This window comes from Anoplopoma fimbria, chromosome 2 (assembly GCF_027596085.1).
Source record: "Anoplopoma fimbria isolate UVic2021 breed Golden Eagle Sablefish chromosome 2, Afim_UVic_2022, whole genome shotgun sequence".
Lineage (NCBI taxonomy): Eukaryota > Metazoa > Chordata > Actinopteri > Perciformes > Anoplopomatidae > Anoplopoma > Anoplopoma fimbria.
In genome coordinates, this window is record NC_072450.1 from 18,840,603 (window position 1) to 18,853,207 (window position 12,605).

Genomic DNA, 12,605 nt, shown 5'->3' on the forward strand with positions numbered 1-12,605 from the left:
CTACTGTCACCGAAACCCAATCCAGCTACTTGAGTCAGTATCTCCCGAGCTGGAGCAAAGAAAATAACGGGGCTGTAGCACAGCTGAGACCCACTGTCTTGTGTTAAGTTACTGCTGATTCAAACCCAACATTTCCTGATTTTGCTGCTTCAAAATAAAAGCCTTTAAATACAAATACAACAAAATAACAGTGGACGTTTATTGTGAATAATTAATAAGAAAAGTTGTTGATGACTGACATTCAATCAGACAGTGATTGAATATATTCAATCACTGTCTGATCAGCCAGGTCACATTTAAGTGTAAAGTGTGAACACGTATATGCATGCGGCAGATCAGAGCTCAGCCGCATGCATATACGTGTTCACACTTTACACTTAAATGTGACCTGGCTGATCAGTACACTACGACGTTACAGAAAATAACTTTTTATATCACATTAGTGTACAATGCTCTCTATCAAACTCAGTATTCACTTGATTGGATCCCCTCTGGGCAAATTATCTTGATTTCTGGTAGTTAACACTGAAATCTTCTGCTAAGAAACAGCCACCAGACATACTGTAAGATGATAAATTCATTTCAAATGTCAGCAGCGTTGGTGACACTTATCAACAAATTTTCGTGAAGAGATGTTCACAGCTTTGTGTTAATAAAGATGCAGAAGTGCACAAACTTCCCTTAATGAATGTGAAATCGTTGCACATGGAATTAACATAAGATAACAAAACAATTTTGACCTGAAAGCTCTTTAAATCGTATAATTTGAAACCAATTTTGTTCATTTTTTCCTGATCAGGTTTTCTTTTTTGACGTTTCATATGCCACAAATATAAACTGCTCTGTATTATTTGTGGGGAACAATTTCTTTATTGTAATGTCAGGTGGAGTTGTGTTTATAGCACATTTTGTGAATGTGTACACGACATTTTTTCAGCAATTGCTGTTTTGCAGTGCAAAGGCAGGCAAGAAAAAGAGAAATGCATGCCAGCCAGGACCCACTGAGGTTTTTTTTCCAGCCTGGTGAAAATAATGAATTATTCAACAGTAAGCAAGCTTTCAGCTGGCCATTTGTGTGCTTTGATCTAGGAATCAGGAGTTTGCATGAATGCCTGTATTGTCATCTTATGCTTCCACAGTGTGTGAATGAGTAAAAATAGTGCAGGCCCAGGCGTCATCTGGTAAAGTTTACACTGCGTGCACTGTCGACAGGCGGGCTGACATTGTGAATCCCCAGATGTTATTTATTTGTCCTGTGAGACCACGTGGCTGGGTTCAGTCAGGCTGGCCTCGCCTAAATGTTCAGAGTGAAAACAGCTACGGGGTCAACCTGTTACAAACTGCAGCTCGACGTCAAAGCCCAACCCCTCCCCCCTCTCCTCCAGTGGAACAACAAAATCTGCAGGTGTGGCACACCGCCAGGTGCAGCAGGTATCAAAGATCTCATGTTTTTGACAAGTTTATACCCTGTAATGTTAGTTAAACTTAGAGCTTTAATGAAAGCTAAAATTTACTTTTACTGGTCAAGAGTCTATAAAATACTACATTGGCCTAAAATATTAGTTTTTTCAATATGTTTTCAATAATTTTCCTATGATTAAAATCAGCACTTTTTTCAAAAGACCAATCCTAACCCTAAAAACGACAAGGTATGAGGGACACGTGGTAGATCCGAAACAGTTAGTTGATAAATTGATACGTAGACAAAAAATATCAAAGAAAAAAACATCAAAGAAAAAAAACTCTGGTAACAAATTGATCTCTGGTGTTATCTTTTTAGATAAATGTTCCAGATTCTCAAATGTAAATATTTTCTGGTTTTCTTCTATGACAGAAGACTGAAGATTTTGGGGTTTTGTAGTTTCAGGGTTAAAATCATCATGGACTCAGAGAAGTTGTCATTGTTCAATATTTGCTGACATTTTCTGGACCAAACAATATAAGCAGATTAATTCTTAGTTGCAGCTTTGCTACATGGATTAGTTTGTAATTCAAGCTGCTTTACCCAGACTGACTTGTCTTTAATTTAGCTCTCCTGAGCAGCTTACAAGAGCCCTAAACATCACAAGATGATGCTTCAAACTGGCTAGCTTATATTTCCATTTAACAAACAACAAGCAATAAGCATCCATCAGTGTTTTCTTGTCTTGTCTTGTCTTGTCTATTTACGCAACATGTCTCATATATTCTGCTCTTTTCTATCTTTGGGATGTACTCTTGCGATCTGTCACACTCTGTGATCCGTGATTTGCTGCCATTCATTGAAAATGCCTTTTCTTCTGATTACCTAAGACACGGCTTATTAGCACATATCTGGTACGTTGTGGTCCCATTGTGTCATAACAAAAAGAAGGCCTTTAAATGATAATGAGGTAAATGTAGAAAAATGTTTCATTATATTGAGGGTTCGGTGCATTTTATAGAGGAGACGAGCAGATCCATGGCATTGATTGGCTACAGCTGGACACATAATTAGAGTGCCTCCTTACCTATAATTTGTGTAATAGTTTTTGTTGGCGGCATGTTATTACCATATGAAAGGGCTAAGCAGGGGTCATGTGCATTGCTATAGCAATTAGAGCAGAGCTGAGGGCAGAAGAATGTTTGGAGCCGTTGTTAATTGGAAATCTCTACAAAGCTATGCTTTAATTATAATTTAGTCAGAGCTGCACTGTTTTAAACCCGATATATTCAGTTGCCATTATTTTCTGTAATAGTATGAACAGCTAGGTCTGTTTCCTTTCAAAGCACCGGGCTTTGAAGAGAATGAGACTGAATTAGATTAATTTGAAAGGCAGTGCTGCTGCGAGGTTTTTTTTTTTCATGCTTATGGCACATTGTGTTCTCACTGGGAAACTGGATCCTGTTTGTTTAGGATATACACATACCTTATGATTTGCATGCACCTACAATTATGGTTGTAGTTTGCATTATAGCTTTGTTTTTGATTTTATGACTACTTCCTACAAAAGTTGTAGCTTTGTGAATATATTTATATGAATCACATTGTGACTTAAGCCCCTCATGGTCAGCCAGCTTCAAAAATCAATTATTTACAATTTATATTTTTAGACTAGGTTCAAGGTATTTATTCCCTTGGTCAAAAAATATTCACATTTTTATGTTTCTTATGTTAACTGTAGCACATAACTTGCATGTGTTTGAGTGTTAAAAAACTAAGCCAAGAACCATAGAGACTACATGAGTCTATATAAAAATGAATGTTCATGGCCATAATGTTTTTCTTCTTATGTATGTCTTGCAAAAAATATTTCCCTTCCTCACTTGATATTTAATATTTAGTTTATCTCTAAATATTTCATGTTATTTGTTGTAAATATTTGTGTGTTTTTTTTTAAAACAAACACATTTCTCATTTTTCTCTTCACGCAGGTCGAAATGAGCTGATAGCCAGATACATCAAGCTTCGGACCGGGAAGACGAGGACTCGGAAGCAGGTAAGACGAGAGAAGAGACGTCTCTCTTGCATGAGTGTCAGAGGGCTGTCAAATCTGAATGCAGGCAGACTGTTGCCTTTGTTTCCAGACAGAATAACACAATGCTTAGCTCTCGAAGAGACTTCTAAGGCTGACAAGTCCCCCGTCACTGCTATGTTGCATGAACAGATGCCCCGAGATTATGACATTTTCTAAAATTGTCACTTATTAGTACACATACTGTGTAAGAACTGTAGCAGGTTTTTTAAAAGCTAATTTCTCCTTTTAAATGCAGCCTTTCATTTCCTACAGAAGCAGCCGAGAACCATAAACATAAGAGCATTAAAAGAGAGCCACAGTAGCTTAACAGTGCAAGTATTCTGCTTCATGACTAAATCATGGAGGTCGTGCTCTTGGTCGGAGTAGAAGCCTGTATTAATAGGAAGGTGGATGCCTTAATAGATTGGTACAATCTCTGATCAAAGAGAGTATTAGCTGAGAGTGCATCCTGTCTTCTGCAACACACTGTGTGCATTGCGGACTCACTACTCTAATCACAGCGTTCAGCTCAGATTTCTGAATCAAGCTGTGATGACTTTACAAGTCTGTGCTGTAATATGTCATGTTAATGTAATGCACATTATATGGAATACATGGCTCTTAATCTTTACCTTATATGTATTTATCATAGGAATAATGGAGGTAAAACAAAACAAAGTATGCAATTGATTCGTGTATTCACATTGGCTGATAATGAGCAGCTGTGAAGGTGCTTCAGTAATAGTATGAAACCCACTGACTGATCTTCCATCGAAACAGGAAATCCCCTGTATGACCACAGTCTTGAATGGCAATGATAAACAAGCCAGTGTCTGCAGTGACATTCAATCACTGTGTTTGAATTGATCAGTCTGGAGCAGAAAGGCAGTGTGGTTTCTCTCTCTGTGACTCTCTGTGAAACAAGCATCTGTTTCTATTGTTAGTTTAAATGCATGTTGTATGTGTGTGTGATTGCTGTGTGTTTTTTTTTAAGTCTGCAACTAACAAGTATTTTCATTAGAGCTGGAATGGCAAGTCAATCGAGATTAAATTTATCAGCAAAAATGTTGATAATCTTTTTTTTAGGCGAATTTGTCAACATTTACTGGTTTTCTGAGTCTTCTAAGAGTCTCCTATGAAAGTAAATAAAATATTTGGATTCTGGAGTGGCGGATTGACAAAAAAACAAGCTGTGCGAATATGTCCACTTGGGGAAACACTTTTGGGTATTTTCTGTCATTTTCAAGCCCTAAGAATTAATCAGTTAATTGAAAACATAATCGTCAGTTTAATCAAAAATGAAAATAATTGTTAGCGGCAGCCCTTATCTTCATTATCAGTTAATCAGATGATTATTTTCGTCATCGTTTCATCAATGTCATTTTTTGAAAAATAACCAGAATATTTTCCCAGGGCCCAAAGTGACGTCTTTTAAATGTTTTGTTTTGTCCGACCAAATGTCCCAAACCCCAAAATGTTGAATTTACAATAACTAGTGTGCACGTTCAAAACATGCCTGTTCAGAGTGGGATGAAGGCCTGGCCTAAGGTGTTGCTGCTAGCAGCTTTCTCAATCAAACAACTTCACACTTGACACTGTACTCTCTTGAGTCCTCAGCAATACACCTGCCAGGGCATAGTTGTGTCACACACACAGGCAGCGGCTACTCACGTTCAGAAAAACTAGTGAAATAGACTCGGTTTCAGGAAAAAACACCAGGAGCCGACTTTACCGTTGGGCAAGCTAGGCAAGTGGCTGGGGACAGCTGAAGGTTTATTATGTTTATATGAAAAATATTGAATCATGTTACTATTGTAACTGGTTTTACCCAGAAATAACTTTGAAAAGGCCCCAAAGCACTTAAAAAATAAGCAAATCTGCTGTATACTACCTACTGTGTACTTCTACTTCAGAGGGTACATTACACTTATACATTTAGCTTACAGAAATACTGGTTAAGTAGCAGATAAAAAATATAACTATTAAAAATGTTTGCATTATTATTCATTAAACTATCCAGTATCATAGGATTGAAAGATCCTCCTTGAACAGACATTTAGTAAATTTAAGTACATTGTGCTGATAGTGCCTATCTTTCACTTTTCACAGTAAACATTTGAATGCAGGACTTTTACTGTGCAGTATTACAAGTTCTTCTTATACCTAATATTTTTACTTTTAGAAATAAAGTTTTCTGTGCTGTTAATAAACGCTGATTATATGTCACTTTATTAAGTTTTAATATGTTTTCATGCAAAAAAGTAACCATTGAGATTACTAATATGAGGTCAGTTTATTTAAATAAGTCCTATTTTTGTGAGATTCGCTACGGGGTGCCCATGTTGTGAACAGTCTGCATTCAAAAACATACTTAACCGTTCATTTAAAAGCAGTAGGCGCAGTTTGCCAGGCCCTGCTTAGCGGAGTTATTTTGCCAGTGGCAACGTTATTTGAGTTATAAGTATTTATAGCAAAATGTATACAATTTGATTTACAATGGCAAAGTGGCGTTGTTCCTGTGTAGGCTGAGGTGAAGTCAGGTTATAACGTGCTCGACTGCAGAGCCCTGAAGCTCCGCCCCTGCAGCTACACAGAGCGCTGTTTGCTTGTTTATTAAGTTTAATAATATTCAGCGTGTCAAGTGTCCAAATTGCATCATATTCCACAAAGCACTCCCTTGGGTCCAACTGCAATACACCTGCCAAGTGTGAAGTAGATCAGATGAGCGATTCTCGAGATATGCAAAGAACACACAGACAGACGGAGAGATGGACAGAAAGAAAGACATACAGATTCATTGCTTTATAATTAGATTCCTCACGTGGGAAAAGCTAGAACCAGAGAATGTTTCACATTTTTTGCTTAAGTAATGATTAAAATAATTGCTCATTTATTTTCAGTTGATCAATCAATTTACTTATATATTCAGCTCAAGTTTGTGTACAAACCTTAATAGCAAGAAAATATGTTAGATTTTGAATAACATAAAAATTTACCTGCAGTAGGAAGCACTTTTTAAATCAATCCGCTCCCACAAGAAAACTCTCCTTGGGTGTGATTGGCCTCTGAATAGAGTCAGAGGAGACGCCCCTCAAACCTGTCATCAACACACATTACTTCTCTTTCTAACTGTTACTTGCACTGCAGAATGTTTCATGTGAGAATATTAAATAATTTAGCACTGTGTGAACATTGGAAGATAAACTTGGCCGGTGAAATGCCTCGCCAAGCTCCCGTAAGAATACTAGACTAGCCAATTCTCATTCAAAACACAGCAGATCGCATCTGGGTGCTCTTAATGTGTGCTAAAGGGGCCTGCATCCCCCTTAATCAGTTCACTTAAGTGACGACAACACACAGCATAACGCTTTATTGGCTGTTAGCTTGACGTGTGGTTTGGAGATGCTTCTGTTATGCACCATTTCTCTTTCAAGTGTCTGTTAAACAAAGAAATGTATAATCCACTGTGTACTTTTTTTGTTTTTTCTTGTTTTTTTATTTTACATTTTCTCTTTTGTTTTGTTTTTAATGGAGGTGTCTAGTCACATACAGGTCTTAGCAAGAAAGAAAGTTCGAGAAATCCAAGCTGCCATTAAGGTACGTCTGGCTTTGCCCAGTTGCAGGGGGCTTTTCATTGCCATGGTTACAGGCTCTTCCTTTGTTTTCCTCCCCTACCCCGCAGGTGTCTAGTCACATTCAGGTTCTTGCCAGAAGGAAATCTCGTGAGTTTCATTCCAAGCTAAAGGTATGCGCTTTTCTGCTTTTGGGCTTGTTGGTTGCTGTGAGACTTAACTTCCTGTTTCCCATGGTGACAGAGTGAATGCCTGGTGCTCTGATTCCTGCTAACCTGAATGTTTTGCTGACTGTAGTCTGTTCACATTTTTTAACCCCCCTCCAGTTTTTCTAACCCTCACTATGACATGCTGTCACTGTCCCGTCTGCTTGGTTTCATCTACATTTATTCACTTTTCTTTACAGGCCTTTGCTCATCATATCCATTAATTATTGTAAGAATGGTGAAGACATTTAGTTTCATTAAAAAAATTATAAAATGTATTATTATCAATCACTTTAGGTGGTCATTGAGCTAAAATTCTAACATCCTCATCATGCTGCCATGCTAAGATAAACAATGCTAAAATGCTGATGATAGTAGGTGTAATGTGTGCTATTTAATTTGATGGGGGTGCTAAATGAAAAATCATAAGATCATCACAAGTAATAACATTTTATCCTGAGGGGGAAATAACAATGACAATCCATCAAACAGTTTTTGAAACATGTCCTTCAATCATCAGATGTCAACCTATAGGTGGCATTAAAATAAAAGTCTCATTCTGAGGATTCTTCCTCTGGAGAGCATGAATATTTGTACCAAATTTCATTTTCAATCCAGTCTGAACCACAGTGATGGACCAAAAGAGATTATGATTCCTAGATTTACTCAAAATAATGTAATTTTCTTTTATATATATCTGCCTGGTTTATTTACTGGTCAGACTTTAATTATTACTCTTTTCATATTTGTAATAATTTAGAAATATCACAATCAAAGTGTGCAAACGTCGGGAAGCATGCTGGCATTGGCTGCTGCTGAGTGGCCGAGAGCTGAAGCTCCGAAGAAATCGGTCTGATGGCTGACTTTCGCTGAGATGCTCTCTGCTTCCCTGTTCCTCCTTCAATCTTTTGAAAACTCCAGACTCTCACAATGCCATGGCTGTCAGCCGCTCTCCTTTCTCCCAGTTCAGATGTCGTCATTTCAGAGCGTTCTTGTCAATTGTTTAACAATAATGAATTCTGTTAAAATCACTGTTGAAAGCCTTTCACAATGGCAGAATAAAATGGGACAAAAGCATTGTGAAAGAAGCCATCTTGACTAATATTGACCTGCAATTTAAGGTATCGCATGAAGTAATTCTTATATATCAAAGGACACCCCACCCATGTTCCTTTTTCTTCTTTTCTTGGGAAGCCGACTTCGTGCGTTGACTTTCACACTTTGCTCCAACACGAATTAATGACCCATCATTTGTGTGCGTGTGTGGTTGTGTGCGTGTGCGTGTGTGCGTGTGCGTGCGTGTGTGTGCGTGCGTGCGTGTTAAAAGACAGAAAGAATCGGACTGGCAGCATTGCCTGGTCTTTCAAGGGCACAGGCGGCTGTCTGAAGAAAGACAGACAGCTTTTGTATGAATCCCTGTCTTTTCTCATTAAAAGCAAATTAGAGTGTTGGGGCAAAGAGAAATACGAGTGTGCCCTTCATCTCAGGGGGCATCAATGAAAACCTGCTGTTTCTGGTCTTGTCTATGGAATTTTTGTGAAAATACAGTCATTAAGTTATTGTTCTGTTGTTTTGTCTTGATTGATTACTACTGATCAGATTGTGAAAATTATAGAGAGCAAGACACTCGCCACAGAGTCCAAGGATAATTTAGATACAAATTTCATAATCCTTTGTTATAATGTGTTCATTGCACATTTGTGTGGTGCTGTTTTTTACTGATGTTTGTAGGTAACAGACTTTGTCATGCAGACTTATATAAACGTTTTATTAATAAATGTTGAATTACTTACAATAATTGAATTTACAACAAAACCCTGTTTCTTTTTTGCATTTAGGTTACAAGCATGGTAAGTATTTATTTTCTGTTTGTTTGTCTTTGTCTTTATTAGGGCCTGCTTTTTCTTTCGGCTACTAGTTTTGCATTTGTGCTCCTTCCATAGCGACACAGTAGCTGCTGTCTAGTGTTTCTCCAGTTTAGTGGTTTCTCATTGTGTCATCATACCATTATCATACTGTAGCTTGACCCCAGCATGCTTACCTTTTAGCTTCTGCCACCAGTGAGTCTGCATGGGTTTGCTAGTGTGTATGTGTTGTCTAGTTGTGCACTCTGCTGTAGTAACTGAATTTAACAAGTTCAGTATGACTTTATACATCTTTGTGTATGCTAATTAACAAAGGACTATGTCCAAAACAACATGCAATGTGCAGTGCACTTTTATGGCTCTTTGTTACCATTAAGCATGGCTATTTACCATAAACAATTATATATATATTGATAATTAACGGACCACTCTTAAAGACCATTCTTAAATCCAAAGATTTAGGAATAAGGAACTAACTAGAGTAGTGAAGTTTCTTAAACAAGTGGGACTGGTGTCCTTCAGTTTTACTTGAGACATTCTTGACAATGTTTAGATGTGTATGATTTACAGACAAACGCAGCCTTAATAGAAGTTTTTTGAAAGTAGTTTATTGGTAGATTAGTCAACAAGCAAACTTTCGTGTAAGTGCATACCACAGCTATTGCACTGTATATTGGAATGTAATAGTCATTGTTCAGTACATTCCTGTAAAAACACTTAAATAGTGATGCACTTAAATCTTCATTTAACCTGCTTGCAGTTTACTGTTGTGAAAGAGGTCGGTGATGCTTTTAGTGTGTTGTTGGATTTTGTTTGTTGCTACCTCTGCAACATGCCCCACCTTCCCCTTCTGTGCGAGTGCTAAGCCTTTTGTGACTGCTGTTAAAGGACCAAGCCGTGAAGGACAAAGCCCTCCAGAGCATGGCCTCCATGTCCTCGGCTCAGATTGTTTCTGCCACGGCTATTCACAACAAGCTGGGCCTGCCAGGCATCCCGCGCCCAGCCTTCCCTGGAGCAGGGGTAAGAGCCTTGTCAGCACCCCACTATTGATCCATCCTGTCCAGCTTCACCCAGGGCAGCCTCGGGGCCAGCGATGCCGACACCCATGCCAAATCTCATTACACACCACAGCTTTGCATAACCGCTACTATCAGATAAGCAACCTATCAAGAGGAGTGTTAGTCAAGATAACTACATCCATTGAACATGGAGCTATGATCCATTTTGATCACAATAATACATTCATTCTCTGTTGCTTATTTTCTATTAATATATGTAATTCTCCAGTTATGGCAGGGTATGATATCGGCGGGTCAGGCAGGATCCTCACAAGAGTAAGTATCAAACTAAATAAAAAGAGAACTTGAATTCACAAAAAACTCTTAAAGCAACATATGTATTATAGTACACTAATGGTTCTGTCCTTCTCTATTCCAGTATCAAGCCTTTCACCCAGCAAGCCTATCCCATCCAGCCAGTCACAACAGCCATTTCAAGTAAGAATTTACCTGATTAGAAATCATCATTGGGAGCTATCAACAACAATAAAAGCCGGATTTGACACTTTGGACCCACCTACATTTCCCCAAGATCACTTTATCTGTAGCTCCAGGAGGGAGGAGGAAAGTGAATGTTAGGATTTAACAATTGATTTAATACATTTTAGCTACCGCAGTTTTTATCAGTAAAAGCAGAATGAGTGGAATTTCTCTGTTGCATACAATACAACATTCAAAGTTGGCACCTTCTCCCTGGTTCAAGTACAAGCCCCCTGACCACAGTTATGGCTAGGACACTCGCCAGCGGGTGAAAGCCACCTCCAGATTCAAGCTAGTTTTATAAAGAGCTTTTGTCCGCTTGGAGTTTCACCTCGCTATACATGCGCTTTTTTGCAAGCTCTTGGATGTGTGTTTAAGATGTGGCACCTGGTCACTGCATTTTTATAGAGGTTGATGTCAAGAAACGTCCCAAACACAGCACAATAAGAAAATACAGGCAGGGGACTGCGTCACTGCAGATACATAGACCGCCACACACTTCTATTAGGTGTTAAGTGATTATTGAGAGGGATTATTCTTATTCCTAGAGTTTATACGTGGTTTCTTAGGGAAATTACACTTATTCTGGCTTTAAGGTTTTTTTTAGCAGCTAAGGTTTAATTTTAATTTAATTTAAACATTTTTTTTTTTTTTTTTTTATTTTGTATCCACATTTGTTTTTATCCTGTCATTCAACATATTAACCTCATTCAGAATTTTTTTTGCTTTTAAAAACTTGCTCATATAAATAAAATAAAAAAAAAGAAAAGAAAACCCAATCTCTAATTCACATGATTTTTTTTTTACTCATGTAAGGTGTTTTTTGTGATTCAAGATTGATTGTAAATTATGAATCCTGTCTAAAAGTTGGGAAAAAAGCATTTATCGATTTCTTTGTTTTTCTTTTAAATGAAACCTATCAAACAATATCTCTAATATATAATACTTTTTTGTTGTAATGTCTTAAAATTAACTTAATGTAGCTGTACTGTACCAAAAACCCACGGACAGGATTATTTTTTTTGTGGCGTTACCGTAGGTTACGAGTCCACAGCAGCTCCAACGGCACCAGCATGGCAGGGCCGCTCCATCGGTACATCTAAACTCCGACTGGTGGAGTTTTCCGCCTTCCTAGAGCAACAGAGAGACCCAGACACAGTGAGTGGAGCATTAAACTAAAGCATGAAATATCACTATCTCATGGTGTTCATTCCCACCTCTTATCACCCAGCGCTTTGCTCTATCAATACACTGGGACCTTTTCCCAGGCAGGGAGTCAGCTGACAAGAGGCCAAAACAAGCTGAGAGGGGAGAAGCCTGGCCTGTAGGGACACACAGCATGAAAACCTGCAGAAATAATGAAGGACTGTATATTAATCGGTTCCTTAAAAGGCATGACAAAACTGTATTTACGTGGCAGACTTCAGCTCAGCCAGACGATCCACAGACTCACAGAGTGTGAGTTGACAAATTCAAGTCTCACATTTCTTGTTTGCTTTAGCAGTTTTTTTTAATATTTCTCCCTATTTTCCTGAGCCCTTTCTTCTGGTATAACTACGGCGTGACAGCAGCCATTAATCTAACATTCAGCTTGATGCTTGAAATTGTTGCATTTGCCCTAAAGGCTTCACGCTGGATAGGCTGCTCTGTGAGCTTTTAAACTGAAGTGCAGTACCACAGGGTTTCATGCGGTCATGACAAGAGCAACAAACCTCTGAAGATCAAATGTTATTATCTGATTTGCGTCTCTTTCTGCTTTTTGCTATTCATCGTGAGTTTGAGGTTTAACAGACCATAAAATGCATCCACTCTGTTAAATTCAAATCCAAATATTCTCTGTTGAAAAAAAAAATGTTTTTCAAACATGAAGCCCTCAAATTTCATTCCATATTTTCAATTTAGGTTGGTTGTAGTTGCCTTTGATATAGAAATGTTGTTTTTCATGTGA

The 12,605-nt window shown here is 38.1% G+C and overlaps 1 protein-coding gene across 2 annotated transcripts in view; it reads left to right on the forward strand.

The window, feature by feature from the left end:
• The window catches only part of tead1b (TEA domain family member 1b), a 46,403-nt gene that overhangs the window by 26,376 nt on the left and 7,422 nt on the right, over window positions 1–12,605 (forward strand). Inside the window, exons 4-11 of one of the 2 annotated variants that reach the window (XM_054613907.1) lie at window positions 3,394–3,458; window positions 7,011–7,073; window positions 7,159–7,221; window positions 9,093–9,104; window positions 10,008–10,139; window positions 10,407–10,453; window positions 10,557–10,615; window positions 11,697–11,815. In XM_054613907.1, coding sequence (XP_054469882.1) covers window positions 3,394–3,458; window positions 7,011–7,073; window positions 7,159–7,221; window positions 9,093–9,104; window positions 10,008–10,139; window positions 10,407–10,453; window positions 10,557–10,615; window positions 11,697–11,815 — 560 coding nt within the window. The remainder of the gene's footprint in view (window positions 1–3,393; window positions 3,459–7,010; window positions 7,074–7,158; window positions 7,222–9,092; window positions 9,105–10,007; window positions 10,140–10,406; window positions 10,454–10,556; window positions 10,616–11,696; window positions 11,816–12,605) is intronic. The other variant, XM_054613915.1, reaches the window with a different exon arrangement.